This window comes from Balaenoptera musculus, chromosome 5, assembly GCF_009873245.2.
Source record: "Balaenoptera musculus isolate JJ_BM4_2016_0621 chromosome 5, mBalMus1.pri.v3, whole genome shotgun sequence".
Taxonomy (NCBI): Eukaryota; Metazoa; Chordata; class Mammalia; order Artiodactyla; family Balaenopteridae; genus Balaenoptera; species Balaenoptera musculus.
Genome location: NC_045789.1, coordinates 89,934,575 through 89,956,197, shown reverse-complemented (window position 1 = coordinate 89,956,197; position 21,623 = coordinate 89,934,575). Strand labels below are relative to the sequence as shown.

At 38.0% G+C, this 21,623-nt stretch overlaps 1 protein-coding gene across 5 annotated transcripts in view; it reads right to left on the bottom strand.

The window, feature by feature from the left end:
* PPARGC1A (PPARG coactivator 1 alpha) overlaps positions 1 to 21,623 on the bottom strand; it is a 306,431-nt gene that overhangs the window by 4,432 nt on the left and 280,376 nt on the right. For all 5 annotated transcript variants that reach the window (XM_036852984.1, XM_036852987.1, XM_036852986.1 and 2 more), the window contains exons 11-12: positions 6,267 to 6,388; positions 5,784 to 5,935 (exon numbers count right to left, since the gene is read on the bottom strand). In XM_036852984.1, the coding sequence (XP_036708879.1) occupies positions 5,784 to 5,935; positions 6,267 to 6,388 (274 nt within the window). The remainder of the gene's footprint in view (positions 1 to 5,783; positions 5,936 to 6,266; positions 6,389 to 21,623) is intronic.

The window sequence follows — 21,623 nt, the reverse complement described above, 5'->3', positions numbered from 1 at the left end:
ACTTACCCAAGGTTCCCCAACCACTTAGTTGGAGAGGTAAAAGTAGAAGCTGGAACTAATTTTCCTATTCAGTGGGATTGATTGCATTGAGCATGAAAGCCAGTTGAGTGGGAGAGAGGGAATTGTCAGAACTTCACCGAATCATCGCCCTGCTGCTCCCCTTTCAGGTGGGAGGGACATATGATCTCCAGTACCTTGAGGGACCCCAGCAACAGTGGCACAAACTCTCCCCAAATTAGAAGGTTTAGGAAAATGCTTCATGTCCAGAGAGGGCAAATGCAGCCTCTTTACTCACTAATAGGAGAGGAAAAATACACCCGCATAAATAAAGCCATGGTCTTTCTTAGATCCTTAAACTAGTCCAAGTAAGCTTTTGTGCAAAGCTCCACATGCCACTTTAAGTGGCCCTGAACAAAATGGGTGTATGTCAGCCACGTTGGACGTCAAGTAAAATTCTGTCAAATATTTCTGATTTTTCTCCATCGACATCTATGAAAAAGTCAACTATTTCTGCTGGTGTCTCAGCTTGAGAAAAGGTATCTTGGAAATACAATAGAGGGCCTCTGGCAAACACATTCATGCTTTGGAAAGCACTTACTAGAAGAGAAAACTAAACCTTTCTGGGAAACGTTAACAATGTTACTAAAATATAAGTATTTGTGTTTTACCCAGATTAAATTACAAAATAGAAACGCTCAGTGACAGAAAAGGGTAATACTGGATAATATGGGGGCTAATCACTGACCTCACAAGGTGTTCTTCTGAAAAGGTTGCAAATCCCTCAAGCTCTCCAGAACCAGGCTGATTCCCCTTCCCCACCAGCTTCAATCTACTTTAATGACAAGGAAATTCCTTCACTTTTTTTTTTTTTTTCATTCTCACCATCCCTTGTCTTTACCACATTTCTTTTTCCAGGTAAGATGAACAATTATAGTCAGCCTCAGATATAAAAACAGGACAAAAATGGCCCATCTTTCCTCACTAACATTTTATATGGTCCATCTTAAATTACACTGGCTTACACTCTTCTCTTCATAGCCTAATGAATACTTTGCTTGTATAACCAAAGCCTCACGAGTAGCTGTTGTTCAAATCAAAATCTTTTCTGTAGACACACAAAACAAGTCCTGCTCATTATCAGAGATTAGCCTGAAATCAGAATTCCACTTGCATTGTAGATGAAGATGGAAGAGTTGTCCAGTGATGGCAGTCTGTGTGACATAAAGTCAGCATAGAACCGTCGAGAACATATATGTGTATCTTTCCTTGGAGGAAATTTTGAGAATATTTAAAATGTCTTAATTTGGGATTATTCTACATGAAACCCAGAATTACAGTGTTTCTGTATTTTCATTAGTAAATACTAAAAGCACTTTGATACAGTGGGTTTCAAGAATTTCTACACTGTGAAATACAGTGACTGGTGCTTACGTATATACCAACTTTCATGGGCATACCATGTGAGTCGGCACCCACAAAATCTTTCTCATTTCTTGAAAAGACAACGTGTTTATATGCAACTCCTGTGGCAATAACATCCACTCCACCCCTTTCCCTCCACTAAAGGAAGGATATTGCAACACAGGTAAGAGATAACGAAATTTTTATAGGAATAACCTGAAAGCCACTCTAACAAATTAAAAAAATAAATTTTTATAATTAATAATACTGTATTAATAGAAACAAATCACATCACAACTGTATTCCCAGCACCTAGAAAACTGTTGGCACAAAGTAGGCACTCAGTATTTGTCTAATGAATGTATTAATCTTGAACATCCACATATTATTAAAAACATGATTGAAAATATTTGTGTTTAGATCTGGGATTGATTTACCAATGAATGGCAAGGGTATATGTAAAGTTACATATGTATTCAAGATGTTGATAATATAATACATTTCTTTGAGTTGATAAAGAGTTTGTGACCAATGTTATTTGCTTACTTTTTATTATTTACAAATTCTAAGCCATAACTAATTCCTGATCAAAATGATCATATTCTTAATCGTGACCCATCCTTCTATTTTGATCCTATAGTCCTAATTTAATTTCTGTCTTTCCTCTTTGAGATTTTTCATCAAGCTCTTTCAAATGGAAAGATCTACTTGTTTATAGAACAGTAAACAGAAAGACACACAGATTACAGATTCATAGAAACCAGACTTAAATATTGGCTTCATCATGGTAAGCTTGATCATCCCTTTAAACTCTGAGTCTCATTTATAAATCTGGCTCATAAATAGTAACTAGAATCATTGTGTTTTGCATTAATAGTATTGTAAGTAACCATTAAGTGGCCTCAACAGCAGAGAAATGGAGACCTAAATAGACATTTCTCCAAAGAAGACATACAGATGGCCAACAGGGACATGAAAAGCTGCTCAATATCACTAATTATTAGGGAAATGCAAATCAAAACTATGATGAGGTATCACTTTACACCAGTCAGAATGGCCATCATTTAAAAGTCTACAAATAATAGATGCTGAAGAGGGTGTGGAGAAAAAGGAACCCTCCTACACTGTTGGTGGGAATGTAAATTGGTACAACCACTATGGAGAACAGTATGGAGGTTCCTTAAAAAACTAAAAATAGAACTACCATATGATCCATCAATCCCACTCCTGGGCATATATCTGGAGAAAACCGTAATCTGAAAGGATACATGTACCCCAGTGTTACAATAACCAAGACATGGAAGCAACCTAAATGTCCACTGACAGAGGAATGGATAAAAAAGATGTGGTACATATATACAATGGAATATTACTCAGCCCTAAAAAAAGAATGAAATAATGCCATTTGCAGCAACATGGGTGGACCTAGAATTTATCATACCAAGTGAAGTAAGTCAGACAGAGAAAGACAAATATCATATATCACTTAAATGTTGAATCTAAAAAAAATGATACAAATGAACTTACTTACAGAACAGAAATAGACTCACAGACATAGAAAACAAACTTATGGTTACCAAAGGGGATGGTGGGGAGGGGGGTGGGGAGAGATAAATTAGGTGACTGGGATGAACAGACACACACGACTATATATAAAATAGATAAACAACAAGGACCTACTGGATAGCACAGGGAACTCTACTCAATATCTTATAATAATCTATAGTGGAAAAGAATCTGAAAAAGAATATATATGTACATGTATAACTGAATCACTTTGCTGTATGCTTGAAACTAATACAACATTGTAAATTAACTATACTTTAAAAATAGCAGAGAAATGGGATATGTGAGCTAACTTAATTTAGGAGAGCAAATAAAAATTTTAAAAATTGATAATCTATCTAAAATGATAGGTTGCTTTACTTTTGGTAAAATTAATCAGTATCACATCATGTCACTTTACTCTTGACATACACGCAAGCTCCCAACCCCTCTAAGAGTCCAGTATATGCTTACATGCACGTTATTCAGCATTCATGGCCCTAGGCACTTAACTTCAACTATTCAGGGAATAAAGACAAGACATATATGATGTTGTTTGGTTCCAAAGCTGGCCCCTGGTGTTGATTCTTTCATTTTAAAATAACTTGAAATTTATAACTTCTCATAACAATCATTTTTATTATAATTATAGCTACTATTCATTGAGAATCTATTTTGTGCCAGACACTGACACTATGCTAAGGGCTTCACAGACACATATTTAATCTTCACAACCACATTATGATGTATTTTACAAATGAAGAACCAGAAGCAGAGGGAGTTTAATTGCTCAAGGTCAAAAAGCTAACTCAGGTTTCAAAACCAGGCCTGCGAAATTCCAAAGCCAAGGCGCTTTCAACTACACCAGGCCTACACTCAGATGGACTCCACTTCCTGCATTTATAAGGCTGGAGGGAATTGGAAAAGTCCATGCTATTACAATACACATCAAACACACCTTTCAGGAAATCAGAGCTAGCTTAGCAATGGCAAAGTTTCTATTGCTGCTGGCAAGGCAGAAAGATAACTAGAGGAGAAGCATTCTTCTTAGAAATATTTCAGGGAGGCTCCAGTTCAATTTGGAAATACTATCCCATGCTCCCTTTACCAGTGATGAATCATGATCTAAAGGCCCCTCTAGGTAGCTTATTTTAAACTCTAGATGTTTGGAAAGACTAGAAAACACCCTGGCCTTCATCACTGAAGAAAATAAGTCAAACCAACTCAAGACTTCAATCTGTCTGGACTGTTTTTATCAGCCAACATTTGAACAAATGACTTGCCACCTTTTATATTTTCATCCCGAGGCGTCTATCTCTCTAACAGTCAACTGCCTCTCCCTTGCTTCATACTATCTATTTAACTTGTGAAGTGAATTATAGCATATTCCCCCTGAACAATACACCCCACCTGTATCAATTACTCTAGGAAGACATCAGTTCAGCTGAAGGAAGAAAAAAGCTCTGTATTTGGTATTCATTTTTTTGTCTTTATACCAAGCCAAAGCAAGTGCAGATAGACATATAATAATGCTTAGGAGCAGATTTATATGTTAATTTCATGATGATTATTATAAATTGATTTAAATAATTATGTCATATGCACAAGACATTTGCCATTTTCCTTCCTTCATTATTTCATGAAGGAATTTAAAGGCTTACAATACACACATTAGTCAGGGAATAACATGGAAAGGAACAAAATTAAAATTGGAAAGGAAATCAAGATGTCCATCGTGGCATTATTTATAATATCAAAAACTGAAAATGTGTTTAGCTATAATGGAACAATTAAATATAATGGCACTATTTGCCAAATAGAATACTATACAACCATTAAAATATACTGGTAAATTATTTTTGATCCTTTGAATCACAGTGGAAAATGAACTTATATAATATTAATCGAGAAAAGCAGAACTTAAAAGTGTATATATATGTATAATATGACCTCAACTATAAGAAATTTGACGTTCTGAGACAAAATACTGAACAGCAAATCCCATACTAGGTAACATGGTTATCTGTAGGTGATAGACTGATAGGTGATTTTACTACTTTTCTTAATACCTTTTTATATTTTCCAAATGTTACCCCTTGAGTCTGTACAACTTTTATAACAGGAAAAAAGGAATACTTATCTATTCTTCAGCTTCCTTACCTGTAAAATGGGGATGATAATATCCACTTCCTAGGATTGTTCTGGTAATTAAATGAGAAAATGCTTACAAAGCCTTGGCACAGTGCCTAGCATATAGAAGCACTAAAAAAAACCAGGGTTTTTTTTCTTCTTTTGTTTTAAAGAAAGTACAGTGTGATTTAGCACATGAAATTTTACTTTCTCCTCTCTGAGTGTAACGTGTAGAAAATGTTGACATTTCTAAGAGTTTGTGAGATAATAAGGAAAAAAGAATAAGACTTTTGCATATTCTGTTCTGCAAAGCAATGATGCCAATGTTATAGCTTGTACAAAAGGATTCAGGGTAGGCACGGAAAGCAGTAAGAGATTACAAACGAATACAACACCTGCACACTCAAAACATACCACACACACACACACACACACACACACAAGACATACCAATAGTGCAGAATTTCAGCATATGGGCAGACAGTAGAAACAATTTGCTTCTTCTCTTTGTTGCCGAAACTTAAGCCCCTTGCTTCTGAAACTGTCTCGTGTGTTAAAAAATAAAAAACAAGATAAAATCTGTATTCAAATATTCCCGCTAGTAAAATAAAGTGATGGTCCAACCCAATGTGCCTACAGTTTACATATGCTTCCCTTTTGAGCTCTACATTATGGATTCCTCATTCTATGTACAGTAAAATCCATACCTAGGTCTGCATAGTTAGACTTGAAAAATTGCTTGCGTCCACAAAAGTACAGCTCGAAGTCAGTTTCATTCGACCTGCGTAAAGTATATCCATTTTCAAGAGCAGCAAAAGCATCACAGGTATAACGGTAGGTAATGAAACCATAGCTGTCTCTGCAACGGACAAAGAAGAGAAGTTCAAAGCTAGTGAGGAAGCATTAGCATATATGACTGTAACCCTTTCTACTTTGGAGACTTCGCTGGTGCCAACGTCTGAACCACTGCATCCATTTATCAGTGTGATTGTCCTGTCAAGCAGCTAAATACTTATTTCTGGGACAGGAAATCTCAACTAGAAAGATTAATAAATAGGGATGAAAGAAAATAAATAAGGTTCTGAACTCAACATGTCATCTGTCAAAGCATTCCCATTCTAGTAATCTTATGGCCATAATTTTTTACATATGTCAGCTTCTAAACAAGAAATAATCTTGAAGATTCTCACCCATCATCCCGCAGATTTACTGTGCACTCCTCAATTTCACCAAAAACTTCAAAACGGCCCCTCAGTTCTGTCCGTGTTGTGTCAGGTCTGATTTTACCAACATAAATCACACGGCGTTCTTCCTAGGGGGGGAAAGTGAGAAGACACTTGCTAGTTCTGAAAATAGGAAAGAAGTTGAATGCTAGAAACATTAATAAATGTACAATCATGCATAATGAGAACCCCCCCAGAGCATGCCAATTAAAGCAAAACACACACTAAACCTGAACAAAAGACTACACTTGAATCAAGTTTTACTTTCCATTTCTTCAGTATCACTCTCTTCCGCCTCTCACTCTCTTCTACTTTTTCTATCCATCTCTGTTCCTTTGTCACATGAAATTTAATGTATTATAGAAGAAATGTGTGTAATGCAATCTTTTTTATCACTGAATAGCTGAATAATATCTATTAAATTTTTAAAACTTGTGACTCGATTATTAATCTTCAAAATTGGTAGGAAACTGACCTGGCTTGCAAAACTCTTTAATTTCCCCTTAACTCAGAATTCTAATGATAAAATATACACATTTTTTAGTTCTATTGACAAATAATTGACATCAATTACTATATAATTTTAAGATGTACAGCATGATAGTTTGACATACAAATTTTGACACCCCTCAAAATATTGATTCTTAAACTCTAGTATAAATACAAATTACCTGGGGCACTTATTAAAAATGCAAATTATTGGGTTTATTCCAGCTGTATTAAAAAAATTTGGAAAGTAAGCTTCAATGATCTTTATTTTTAACAAGCACACCCCAGTGATTCTGATACAGGTGGTCCAAAGACAATAATTTTAAAAATACAGTCTTAAAATACTGGCCATTTTAAGCCATGGGTCTCCAAAGAATAAGAGCTATAAAAGAGGCTATAAATTTCACTTTGCCAATGAATCTTATTTTAGGAACAGATGAGAAGGGTGTGGCCTAATTTTCACAAGTGGAGTCAATATCATCATAATCTGAAAGTCAACAGCAATTTATAACCTACAAAATATGGGAAGAATATTTTATAGCCTGAAGATGGATCACTTTTTAAAGAACAAGAATGCATTCTTAGTGTAAGAAGTAATTGTATATCTCTTATTCCAAGAAGACAAGGCCAAAGATGATGTTTCTCAAACTGAGAAAAGGTTTTTCAAGAACGTAAGAATTTAGTATAACGAAGTGCTTACCCGTTAGCTTGTATGTCTATCAATGGCGAACAAGAATGAAATGAACTTAAGGTTGGAGAGATTTAAGTTAGATGGAGGCAGAGACTAGGAAATACAGGGCAAAGGTACAGATTTAGCTTGCCTAAGAGTTTTCTCTGGATGTGCTGAGAATATCTGAGAATATCTTTTTACATCTTGGATGATGCAAAAAGTCATTTAGGCTTAAAGCAAAGAGATGTCCTATGTTATTTACTGAACATATGTCCATTTCATGTGCCCAGTATTTAGCAAAGAACTTGGCAAAGAGTGGACTCTCGGGAGAGGAGAGAAGATGGCGGAAGAGTAAGACGCGGAGATCACCTTCCTTCCCACAGATACAGTAGAAATACATCTACACGTGGAACTGCTCCTACAGAACACCCACTGAACGCTGGCAGAAAACGTCCGACCTCCAAAAAGGCAAGAAACTCCCCCCGTACTTGGGTAGGGCAAAAGAAAAAAGAAATAACAGAGACAAAAGAATAGGGACGGCACCTGCACCAGTGGGAGGGAGCCGTGAAGGAGGAAAGATTTCCACGCACTAGGAGCCCCTTCGCGGGCAGAGACTGCGGGTGGCAGAGGGGGGAAGCTTCGGAGCCATGGAGGAGAGCGCAGCCACAGGGGTGCGGAGGGCAAAGCGGAGAGGTTCCCACACGGAGGAGCGGTGCCGACCAGCACTCACCAGCCCGAGAGGCTTGTCTGCTCCCCCGCCGGGGTGGGCGGGGCTGGGAGCTGAGGCTCCGGCTTTGGTCGGATCGCAGGGAGAGGACTGGGGCTGGCGGCGTGAACACAGCCTGAAGGGGTTGGCGCACCACAGCTGGCTGGGAGGGAGACCGGGAAAAGGTCTGCAGCTGCCGAAGAGGCAAGAGACTTTTTCTTGCCTCTTTGTTTTGCGGCGCGCAAGGAGAGGGGATTCAGAGCGCCGCCTAAACGAGCTCCAGACAAGGGCGCGAGCCGCGGCGATCAGCGCGGACCCCAGAGACGGGCGTGAGACGCTGGGGCTGCTGCTGCCGCCTCCAAAAAGCCTGTGTGCGAGCACAGGTCACTCTCCACACTGCCCCTCCCGGGAGCCTGTGCAGCCCGCCACGGCCAGGGTCCCGTGATCTGGGGACAACTTTCCCGGGAGAACACACTGCGCGCCTCAGACTGCTGCAACGTCACGACGGCCTCTGACGCTGCAGGCTCGCCCCACCTCCTCCGTACCGCTCCCTCCCCGCGGCCTGGGTGAGCCAGAGCCCCCGAAGCAGCTGCTCCTTTAACCCCGTCCTGTCTGAGCGAAGAACAGACGCCCTCAGGCGACCTACACGCAGAGGCGGGTCCAAATCCAAAGCTGATCCCCAGGAGCTGTGCGAACAGGGAAGAGAAGGGGAAATCTCTCCCAGCAGCCTCAGAAGTAGCGGATTAAAACTCCACAAACAACTTGATGTGCCTGCATCTGTTGAATACCTGAATAGACAACGAATCATCCCAAATTCAGGAGGTGGACTTTCGGAGCAGGATATATTAATTTTTCCCCTTTTCTTTTTTTTTGTGAGTGTATATGTATATGCACCTGGGTGAGATTTTGTCTGTATAGCTTTGCTTTACAATAGCTTTATTTTACTTCACTATACTATAGCCTCTTTCTTTCTTTCTTTCTATTTTTTCTCCCTTTTACTCTGAGCCGTGTGGACGAAAGGCTCTCGGTGCTCCAGCCAGGCATCAGGGCTGTGCCTCTGAGGTGGGAGAGCCAACTTCAGGACACTGGTCCACAAGAGACCTCCCAGCTCCACATAATACCAAACGGCAAAAATCTCTCAGAGATCTGCATCTCAACATCAAGACCCAGCTTCACTCAACGACCAGCAAGCTACAGTGCTGGACACCCTATGCCAAACAACTAGCAAGACAGGAACACAGCCCCATCCATTAGCAGAGAGGCTGCCTAAGATCATAATAAGGCCACAGACACCCCAAAATACACCACCAGACGTGGACGTGCCCACCAGAAAGACAAGATCCAGCCTCATCCACCAGAGCTCAGGCACTAGTTCCCTCCACCAGGAAGCCTACACAACCCACTGAACCAACCTTAGCCACTGGGGACAGATACCAAAAACAACAGGAACTACGAACCTGCAGCCTGTGAAAAGGAGACCCCAAACACAGTAAGATAAGCAAAATGAGATGACAGAAAAACACACAGCAGATGAAGGAGCAGGGTCAAAACACACCAGACTTAACAAATGAAGAGGAAATAGGTAGTCTACCTGAAAAAGAATTCAGAATAATGATAGTAAGGATGATCCAAAATCTTGGAAATAGAATAGACAAAATGCAAGAAACATTTAACAAGGACGTAGAAGAACTAAAAAGGAACCAAGCAATGATGAAAAACACAATAAATGAAATTAAAAATACTCTAGATGGGATCAATAGCAGAATAACTGAGGCAGAAGAAAGGATAAGTGACCTGGAAGATAAAATGGTGGAAATAACTACTACAGAGCAGGATAAAGAAAAAAGAATGAAAAGAACTGAGGACAGTCTCAGAGACCTCTGGGACAACATTAAACGCACCAACATTCGAATTATAGGGGTCCCAGAAGAAGAAGAGAAAAAGAAAGGGACTGAGAAAATATTTGAAGAGATTATAGTTGAAAACTTCCCTAATATGGGAAAGGAAATAGTTAATCAAGTCCTGGAAGCACAGAGAGTCCCATACAGGATAAACCCAAGGAGAAACACGCCAAGACACATATTAATCAAACTGTCAAAAATTAAATATAAGGAAAACATATTAAAGGCAGCAAGGGAAAAACAACAAATAACACACAAGGGAATCCCCATAAGGTTAACATCTGATCTTTCAGCAGAAACTCTGCAAGCCAGAAGGGAGTGGCAGGATATACTTAAAGTGATGAAGGAGAAGAGCCTACAACCAAGATTACTCTACCCAGCAAGGATCTCATTCATATGTGATGGAGAAATTAAAACCTTTACAGACAAGCAAAAGCTGAGAGAGTTCAGCACCACCAAACCAGCTTTACAACAAATGCTAAAGGAACTTCTCTAGGCAAGAAACACAAGGGAAGGAAAACACCTACAATAACAAACCCAAAACATTTAAGAAAATGGGAATAGGAACATACATATCGATAATTACCTTGAATGTAAATGGATTAAATGCTCCCACCAAAAGACACAGGCTGGCTGAATGGATACAAAAACAAGACCCATATATATGCTGTCTACAAGAGACCCACTTCAGACCTAGAGACACATACAGACTGAAAGTGAGGGGATGGAAAAAGATATTCCATGCAAATGGAAATCAAAAGAAAGCTGGAGTAGCAATTCTCATATCAGACAAAATAGACTTTAAAATAAAGACTATTACAAGAGACAAAGAAGGACACTATATAATCATCAAGGGATCGATCCAAGAGGAAGGTATAACAATTGTAAATATTTATGCACCCAACATAGGAGCACCTCAATACATAAGGCAAATACTAACAGCCATAAAAGGGGAAATCGACAGCAACACAATCATAGTAGGGGACTTTAACACCCCACTTTCACCAATGGACAGATCATCCAAAATGAAAATAAATAAGGAAACACAAGCTTTAAATGATACATTAAACAAGATGGACTTAATTGATATTTATAGGACATTCCACCCAAAAACAACAGAATACACATTTTTCTCAAGTGCTCATGGAATATTCTCCAGGATAGATCATATCTTGGGTCACAAATCAAGCCTTGGTAAATTTAAGAAAATTGAAATCGTATCAAGTATCTTTTCCGACCACAACGCTATGAGACTAGATATCAATTACAGGAAAAGATCTGTAAAAAATACAAACACATGGAGGCTACACAATACATTACTTAATAACGAAGTGATTACTGAAGAAATCAAAGGGGAAATCAAAAAATACCTAGAAACAAATGACAATGGAGATACGACGACCCAAAACCTATGGGACGCAGCAAAAGCAGTGCTAAGAGGGAAGTTTATAGCAATACAAGCCTACCTCAAGAAACAGGAAACATCTCGAATAAACAACCTAACCTTGCACCTAAAGCAATTAGAGAAAGAAGAACAAAAAAACCCCAAAGCCAGCAGAAGGAAAGAAATTATAAAGATCAGGTAAGAAATAAATGAAAAAGAAATGAAGGAAACAATAGCAAAAATCAATGAAACTAAAAGCTGGTTCTTTGAGAAGATAAACAAAATTGATAAACCATTAGCCAGACTCATCAAGAGAAAAAGGGAGAAGACTCAGATCAATAGAATTAGAAATGAAAACGGAGAAGTAACCACTGACACTGCAGAAATACAAAAGATCATGAGAGATTACTACAAGCAACTCTATGCCAATAAAATGGACAACCTGGAAGAAATGGACAGATTCTTAGAAATGCACAAACTGCCGAGACTGAACCAGGAAGAAATAGAAAATATGAACAGACCAATCACAAGCACTGAAATTGAAACTGTGATTAAAAACCTTCCAACAAACAAAAGCCCAGGACCAGATGGCTTCACAGGTGAATTCTATCAAACATTTAGAGAAGAGCTAACACCTATCCTTCTCAAACTCTTCCAAAATATTGCAGAGGGAGGAATACTCCCAAACTCATTCTACGAGGCCACCATCACCCTGATACCAAAACCAGACAAAGATGTCACAAAGAAAGAAAACTACAGGCCAATATCACTGATGAACATAGATGCAAAAATCCTCAACAAAATACTAGCAAACAGAATCCAACAGCACATTAAAAGGATCATACACCATGATCAAGTGGGGTTTATCCCAGGAATGCAAGGATTCTTCAATATACGCAAATCAATCAACGTGATACACCATATTAACAAATTGAAGGAGAAAAACCATATGATCATCTCAATAGATGCAGAGAAAGCTTTCGACAAAATTCAACACCCATTTATGATAAAAGCCCTGCAGAAAGTAGGCATAGAGGGAACTTTCCTCAACATAATAAAGGCCATATATGACAAACCCACAGCCAACATTGTCCTCAATGGTGAAAAACTGAAACCATTTCCACTAAGATCAGGAACAAGACAAGGTTGCCCACTCTCACCACTATTATTCAACATAGTTTTGGAAGTGTTAGCCACAGCAATCAGAGAAGACAAAGAAATAAAAGGAATCCAAATCGGAAAAGAAGAAGCAAAGCTGTCACTATTTGCAGATGACATGATACTATACATAGAGAATCCTAAAGATGCTACCAGAAAACTCCTAGAGCTAATCAATGAATTTGGTAAAGTAGCAGGATACAAAATTAATGCACAGAAATCTCTTGCATTTCTATACACTAATGACGAAAAATCTGAAAGTGAAATTAAGAAAACACTCCCGTTTACCATTGCAACAAAAAGAATAAAATATCTAGGAATAAACCCACCTAAGCAGACAAAAGACCTGTACACAGAAAATTATAAGACACTGATGAAAGAAATTAAAGATGATACAAATAGATGGAGAGATATACCATGTTCCTGGATTGGAAGAATCAACATTGTGAAAATGACTCTACTACCCAAAGCAATCTACAGATTCAATGCAATCCCTATCAAACTACCACTGGCATTTTTCACAGAACTAGAACAAAAAATTTCACAATTTGTATGGAAACACAAAAGACCCCGAATAGCCAAAGCAATCTTGAGAACGAAAAATGGAGCTGGGGGAATCAGGCTCCCTGACTTCAGACTATATTACAAAGCTTCAGTAATCAAGACAGTTTGGTACTGGCACAAAAACAGACATATAGATCAATGGAACAGGATAGAAAGCCCAGAGATAAATCCACACACATATGGTCACCTTATCTTTGATAAAGGAGGCAAGCATATACAGTGGAGAAAAGACAGCCTCTTCAATAAGTGGTGCTGGGAAAATTGGACAGATACATGTAAAAGTATGAAATTAGAACACTCCCTGACACCATGCACAAAAATAAACTCAAAATGGATTAAAGACCTAAGTGTAAGGGCAGACACTATCAAACTCTTAGAGGAAAACATAGGCAGAACACTCTATGACATACATCACAGCAAGATTCTTTTTGACCCAGCTCCCAGAGAAATGGAAATAAGAACACAAATAAACAAATGGGACCTAATGAAACTTAAAAGCTTTTGCACAGCAAAGGAAACCATAAACAAGACCAAAAGACAACCATCAGAATGGGAGAAAATATTTGCAAATGAAGCAACTGACAAAGGATTAATCTCCAAGATTTACAAGCAGCTCATGCAGCTCAATAACAAAAAAACGAACAACCCAATCCAAAAATGGGCAGAAGACCTAAATAGACATTTCTCCAAAGAAGATATACAGATGGCCTACAGACACATGAAAGAATGCTCAACATCATTAATCATTAGAGAAATGCAAATCAAAACTACAATGAGATATCATCTCACACCGGTCAGAATGGCCATCATCAAAAAATCTAGAAACAATAAATGCTGGAGAGGGTGTGGAGGAAAGGGAACCCTCTTGCACTGTTGGTGGGAATGTAAATTGATACAGCCACTATGGAGAACAGTATGGAGGTTCCTTAAAAAACTACAAATAGAACTACCATACGACCCAGCAATCCCACTACTGGGCATATACCCTGAGAAAACCATAGGTCAAAAAGAGTCATGTACCAAAATGTTCATTGCAGCTCTATTTACAATAGCCAGGACATGAAAGCAACCTGAATGTCCATCGACAGATGAATGGATAAAGAAGATGTGGCACATATATACAATGGAATATTACTCAGCCATAAAAGGAAATGAAATGGAGGTATTTGTAATGAGGTGGATGGAGTTAGAGTCTGTCATACAGAGTGAAGTAAGTCAGAAAGAGAAAAACAAATACAGTATGCTAACACATATATACCCAATCTAAGGGAAAAAAAAAAAAAAAAAAGGCCACGAAGAACCTAGTGGCAAGACGGGAATAAAGACACAGACCTACTAGAGAATGGACTTGAGGATATGGGGAGGGGGTGGGGTGAGATGTGACAGGGTAAGAAAGTGTCATGGACATATATACACTACCAAATGTAAAACAGATAACTAGTGGGAAGCAGCCGCATAGCACAGGGAGATCAGCTCGGTGCTTTGTGACCACCTAGAGGGGTGGGATGGGGAGGGTGGGAGGGAGGGAGATGCAAGAGGGAGGAGAAATGGGAACATATTGTATATGTATAACTGATTCACTTTGTTATAAAGCAGAAGCTAACACACCATTGTAAGGCAATTATACTTCAATAAAGATGTTTAAAAAAAAAAAAAAAAGAGGGGACTCTCAATAAATGTTTGAGAAACGTAACTGAACAATTCACAGACCCTATAATATATATCCTCATAGGTGATTTGATCATCCATGTTTCTTCTTTTACCATATGCAACACTCATATTTCTGTTTTCATCAGGGAAGTTCCTCTGAGCTTCAGATTCAAATCAACAACTATCTATTTGACATCTCAGGTTGGATGTCCCATAGGCACCTCAACCTCAAACTAGACCAACATTACCCAAACCAAACTCTGTAGTTCAGCCTCTTCCCAGTGGGTCTTTCTTGTATCAGTGAAGTTAACCTCATCTAGCCAGTTATTCAGGACAAACACTCAAGTGCCTTCCTTGCTTCTTCCCGCTTAGTCCCCTCCACATTTCCAATCACTCCTTAAGTCCTGTTGATTTTTACTTCCTAAATCTGCCTCTTTTATTGCATGTCCCCTAAATCAAGCTGCCAGCATCTCTTTCTGGACCAGTAAAACAGCCTCTTTACTTGGATCCTGTGTCTGTGTTTACCCTCCTCCAAACTATTCTTTCACTTCAGTCAGAATAGTCTTTACGAAGAGTACAGGAATCCAATAATGCCAATTAAGATCTAAAACATTTCAATAGTTTCTCATAGCATTTAAGGAAAGAACTAAATCATTAACAGAACCTACCGGGCACTTCAGGGTCTGGATCTATCTTCATCTTGGGCTTCAGCTCCCACATCCCATTCTTTCCTTTCCTCTATTTCCAGCCATATTGATCTTCTCTCAATCCCTAGTATGTACTGTGCTCCTTCCTTTTCTAAGGGCTTTGCACAAGCTGCTTCCCTGCTACTTGGAATACCCTTTCCACACTGCCTCTCCCTCCCCTCCACCAACATACACATACTGTCTAGAATTACAGTGAACTCAACAATCATTTTCCTTTCTGAGACTTGAGGTGAGGTCTGGCTTTCTATTACTAGTTGCTCTGATAGAACACTCTACTTCTCCTTTGTAGTTCTGTGCCCAATTGTAATTAAATAATTAATAGTTTATTCGGTGTTTAATGTCTATCTCCCCCAACAATGAAAGCTTCATGAAAGTACAGACCATACCAGTCCTATCGACTACTATATTTTAACAGTACCCAAACATGAGTCTTCTTAATGAATATTTGTTGAAAAATCAATCAATTGCCAATAAATTAATCACTTTTAACACCTAGTTCCAGACCCTTCATTACGTCAAAGGTGACTAAGTGTGGTCCTTACTCTGAGACTCTCTAAGACAATGGAGAATGAAAACCAGGTTTGGTGCTTTATCATAGGAAAAACCTTGCCCAGGTAGCTCAGCTGAGTGTACTAACAAAGGTTTCCATGATTTGCTTTTATGGTTTAAGTGTAAGGACTCTCACTTTTCTCACTCCACTGAAACAGCTGGTAAAACACAATTCCTCTGACAGCAACCATTGAGCCTACATAACTGACCAGATGAAGTACAGCAAGCAGAGCGGGCTGCCTGATTCGCTTCCATGTAGATTGTATGTCTCAACTGAAGGCTGTAATTGTGTTGTTCCAGAGCACCCAGCACATCCTGGAGGTCAATAAATATAAATGGAGAGTGCGGCTCATCCCGGGGGAGTGCTGTACACTTGAGCAAGGGAATCATCACATCACATTCCGTTCTATTTATGCAGCCAGCTCCAGCCAAACAGCAGAATTTGATGGGACTGTTATCTAAACTTCCTGGCGCCTGCTTGCATGAGTGTTATTTATTTATTTTTTTTAATGAATGTTTTTAGTAAGGTTACTACTGTACAGAGGAAAAGGAGGGAGAAATGCAGAAGAGAGAGAAAGAAATTGAATCATCACAAAGAAATTGCTCATCTACTATTAAGGGAATATACACAGCCTATGTTCATCTTAAAGGAAATGCAAAGTAAACGTGAAAATCGACCATATGCACATCCATATGCAGACATATTGGGATAGTCTCTGAATTGCTTCTTTATACGAAACTGTATGCAACAATAATCCCAAAAGAAGATAAACCAGAGGACCTTTTGTATCAGATACTGATACATTCTGCAGTAAAAAGAAGACACAACCTAGATAGGAAAGACAGAAATCCAAAGGGCTGTTCCACAATCACTTAAATTACCTATTTGACTGTCAATCTTCTTTTATGCAACGTAAGAATGCGACCACATCTTGCTATCTTACAAAGATCAGAGATTGAATTCATGTTGAAATTCTCATTTGAGAAAATGATTAGAGTGTTTGGTTTTCCTAGTGATAAAAATGAAATTAAAAGGCATCTGAAGGTCTAAAAAGCAAAGACAAAAATCTTTCCAAGATTGGCCAAAATGTCTAGTGAAGAACTGATTATTTTTAACATGTTGCAGTTTTATTAGACAGATGAATAGATTCCATATCTTTAAAAAACCTTAACATTTGCAGCCAATTTTTCAAGACATTAATTTCTAAACAGGAGATGAAAGGAAAAGAAATCAAAATGCTTAATAACATTTCCAACTTCTTAAAGGCTTGGAGGAACTCTAAACCTTTGGAAAAAGCTCCTTGAAAAATGATTTTCAGACCAGTTTTCACTATCGAGGAGGAAGGGACATTTATCAAGTATATTTTAGCTTCAATTTTCACAGAAGCCAGTTTGCTGATGGGGTGGATAATAAAAGTGAAGATTTATGTTGCATTAACAGGTATGGTAAATCCTCATTATATCAAAACACAGGGGATAAACAGAGAAAAAAAATCTGACTGAATTAACTGACTTTGCATTATCAAAATCTTTATCAGAAAGTGTGTAGAGCCTCCCAGTTAGCTGGGGAAAACATACAATGGTTGTTTCTCATCAAAAAATAAGTAACTCCTGGTAAAAGGGGTTTGACTAAGAAGAAAAGGCAATTAGTAGTGAGATTAACGTTTACTAAATTCTAATAGATGCCAAGTACTGTGCTTGATGCTTTTCTGTGGGTTATCTCACTAAAATGCTCTGCAGTGTTAGGTAACAATAAGGAACAGCCTGACATAATTTGGATTTTAGTTCTCAGAACTTTTATTCTACATTTCCAAGTCAGGATAATTTAAAAATCCCTCTTCCTATGCTAAGGAAACTGCATGTCAACTTTGGCAATGAAAGATTTATGTTCACTTCCAGATTAGTTACAACCTAACTTCCTCAAAAATTCCAAGGATGTTACAAATACTATAGATGAGACGAGTGGATAAAATCCATGCCACTTCTACAGTGAATGGTATAGCTAGGTCCTCTATCTAAAAGATAAAGTGGGAGGGGTGAATGACCATGAAAAGGTGTGAATGGATAGAAACAAAGGCCAAAACTCTGACATAATGCCAAAACAAGTTTCCTTTTTTTTTGTTTTTTCTCTTGTTCTTAACATTGATTACACTCATCTGATTCAGTAGGCATTCAGTAAGTGACTGCTACTAGGAGACACTTCCAGGGGAGAAACAAAACTATAGCTTTCAGTTTACCAAAGTTACTTCCATCCAAGTACCGCCCAGGAATACTCCTCCTTCGTGTCTTAGGTTGGATAGATGTGAATACATCCAGGTTAGTTTACTTAAGAGCTAATATAATAATAAGAGCTGAGATGCAAGTAAACACAGTGATAAGTCAGAAAACATGAAAACTATAGACTCAGAGCATGTGTAACTACTTTTGATAAAACTGAAAATTTCTAAGTTGTGAGTTTAGACTCATAATATAACATATTCACCCATATGGAATAGCTCTCGAAAAAGGCTTGAATAGAAAACTACTTTATTTTCTCCAAAAAGTATAACCATGAGAAATCACACAACTTTTTTTTTTTTTCATTTGGAAGAAGCTGATAATTATCAGTGATGAGGCACTGCTTCTGGCTCCCTGGCTGCACATTGACCAATGGAGAAGAGAAAAGAAATGGCACAGTCATCGCCCAAGCACATCTGGTTTTGGTTTTAAGCCCTGAGCCATTTCATAATGTCTAGATTTGCCCTTTAAATTAACATCCCATTATCATGTTTTCTGGCAGGAAACTGTAAAGATTGCAAATGGAATTGGACTTAGAACTCCCCAAGAAATTAGAGCAGTGACAGTTTAGACATTAAGTACTATACTCTGGCTTCCAGAATTCCAGTATAACCTGAATTATTTCAAGCCTATGAGACTGAGAAAAGCGGAGGATAAATTGGGTTTTGAGAGCATTTAGATGGAAATTGGAGGAAAACAGCAACTTAAACAATGGCAATATTCAACCACAACATATGATTCTGTGTAATTACTAATTATTAGTCTTTTCTTAGCTGTCTGATTTGGTGCACTGAAGTCGGTCTGAATAAAGACTTTTGGACACATACACGATAAAAAGTTTATAGATGACCTAAACCACCATCTCCTTCTTATGGAACTCAAAAATAAGTCAATATTATAGACCACAAGGCAAGGTAGCAAAGGTTAATTTTGTAAAGTATCTATTACATGATTGTAACATTATTTTTTTCATTTCCTTTTGGAGCCTCTGTTTTGCTGCTCCCCTGATTATAAAATTGATCTGAATTAATGAATAATCCAGCACTGCACCCAAGATAGTCCAGATTAAATTTGCTATTTATTCATTACTTTAAGGGTGTCTCAGAAATCTGAATGGAAATCACCTACCCGACCAACTTAGGCAAACTGTCCTAGTTCCTTTAGCTGTTTCATGAATGACTTTTCAAACTAATCTAGTCAAATGAGTCAAAAATCATTGCTCGTATCTCCAAGTCCGCAAAAATATATTTTGCAGATGCATTATGGCACAAGAAAGCAGATCATTTTGAGGAAGGAAATCAATCAGAAAAACTTCCTGCGGGTAATCTCATTAAATAGTTCCACTATGCCTTCAAGATAGTCTTCAAAATCTTTATTATGACTTACAGGACCCTTCAAGGATCTGGCTACCATGGAGACCTCCAGACTTATTTCTTGCCTCTCCTGTACCCTGGTGTTCTAATTAAATGACTAGCAGTTTCCCAGTATAGCTTGTTCTTTTCCAGAGACTTAGTATAAGCTAAAGTCTCTGCCTAGAATAGTAATTTCCAATAAAAATATAATGCACCATATGTAACTTTTAAATTTTCTGAGGCACATTTTAAAAAGTAAAAAGAAACAAATTTAATTTTAATAATATATTTTACTTGGCTCAGCATAGCCAAAATATTATTGTTTCAACTTGTCATTGATGTAAAAAATATTAATGAAGTATTTTACACTCTTTTTTTTTTTTTGTACTGTCTTCAAAATTCAGTCACACTCGTAGTGCATCTAAATTTGGGACTAGCTGAATTAGCCTCATGGCTAATGGCTCCCACACTGGACAGCACAGGTGTAAAAAACCTTTTGCCTTTTCCTCCCTTTAGGTTTCAAATCAATCTCACCCTCTCCAGGGATGCCCTCCCTCGTTCTCAGGGCTGGTTGCCAACCCGTTTGCCACTGCAGTACCTTAGGCACATCCTCTGCAATAGCAATTAACACATCCTATTGCCTCTTCATGTATCTTTACCAGCCAGTAGACTTGAACTCCCTGGATGTGGGGACTAGGTCTTACCTAATTTTAGAGCCCAGGCACCTAACAAATGTCTCTCATATAGTCATGTGTTTTCACTTATATTAAGCAAAAATAGCATCTAATAGTCCAAGTGGGAATTGGTTTAACAGTAAGTCCCAAATCTTTATACTAAGCTCTTACTACCTATGGGTCACTGTGTTAGTAAACAATCTCTATGTCCTAGTTTTCTTTTTTAATCTGCTTTTTAAAAACAAAAATAAAAATCTCAAAGCCAAAATTCTCACAAACGTCTAGTTAATTATGATGACTTAATATAAGCCAAGTTGACATTTGCACTATAATTGCTGTCTTTCAAAGGGAACTGATAAAGATTGTCTTAGTCAAAGAATTAACCAAGGAACTGATCAATATTTGTGACACATGGAAAGGCAGGGTGGTAGGGTGGTATCTGCTTCCAAACTGAGGCTAGCGGCCTCAAGAGTACTTTTGGCTCAGGCATCTATGGAATATAGACCATCACACTATTTGATCTATCTGTAAAGAACCAAACTAGCAAAAAGACCCCTCCCTCCCTTTCTTCACCCTGGTAAGTATCTGGCACTAAGTTATCTTTGGAAGAATAGAATAAGCACATGTCATTTATCTACATTTATCTACATAGCTTTAGTTACAGCTGTGTTACATTTTGCACAAATGAGCAAATATATGATAAAACAATTTCTCCAGTGTCATTCTTTTGGGAAGAAACATGAAGAGTTTTATCAAATATGAATATGAAAACACTGAAATAACTATTTTCCTTTATGCTTACTCAACATGACTCTCTTTGGTATATATTAACTGTACTGTTCCATACTACAAGGCTTTGTAAACTATATGGCACTCTATAAATGTGAATTATTATAATTATTGAACAGGCTATTAATTAAAAACATCTAAATTAGAAAAATTGAATTTTTAATTTTCATTAGTCTTCTTAAGTGTTAACTAATGATACTCTGGCAGATCTTAATATCACAGCTCATTTGAAAGTTGTGAAAAATGAGGGAAAGTGTTATAATTTTCACAAGGCCTTTAATTTGGTCTTAGGTAGATTCAAAGTTAAATGGCAGCAAAGCCCTAGACCTTTAGCCTAAGTATTCAATTACTTCTCCTTTCTTTCTCCTTGAGCGCCTGAGTTAACAAACCTCTCAGTTAACCTTTTTCCTCCAGTTGATAACTGTTGGCCAACGCTCGATTTGGACTCTATTAG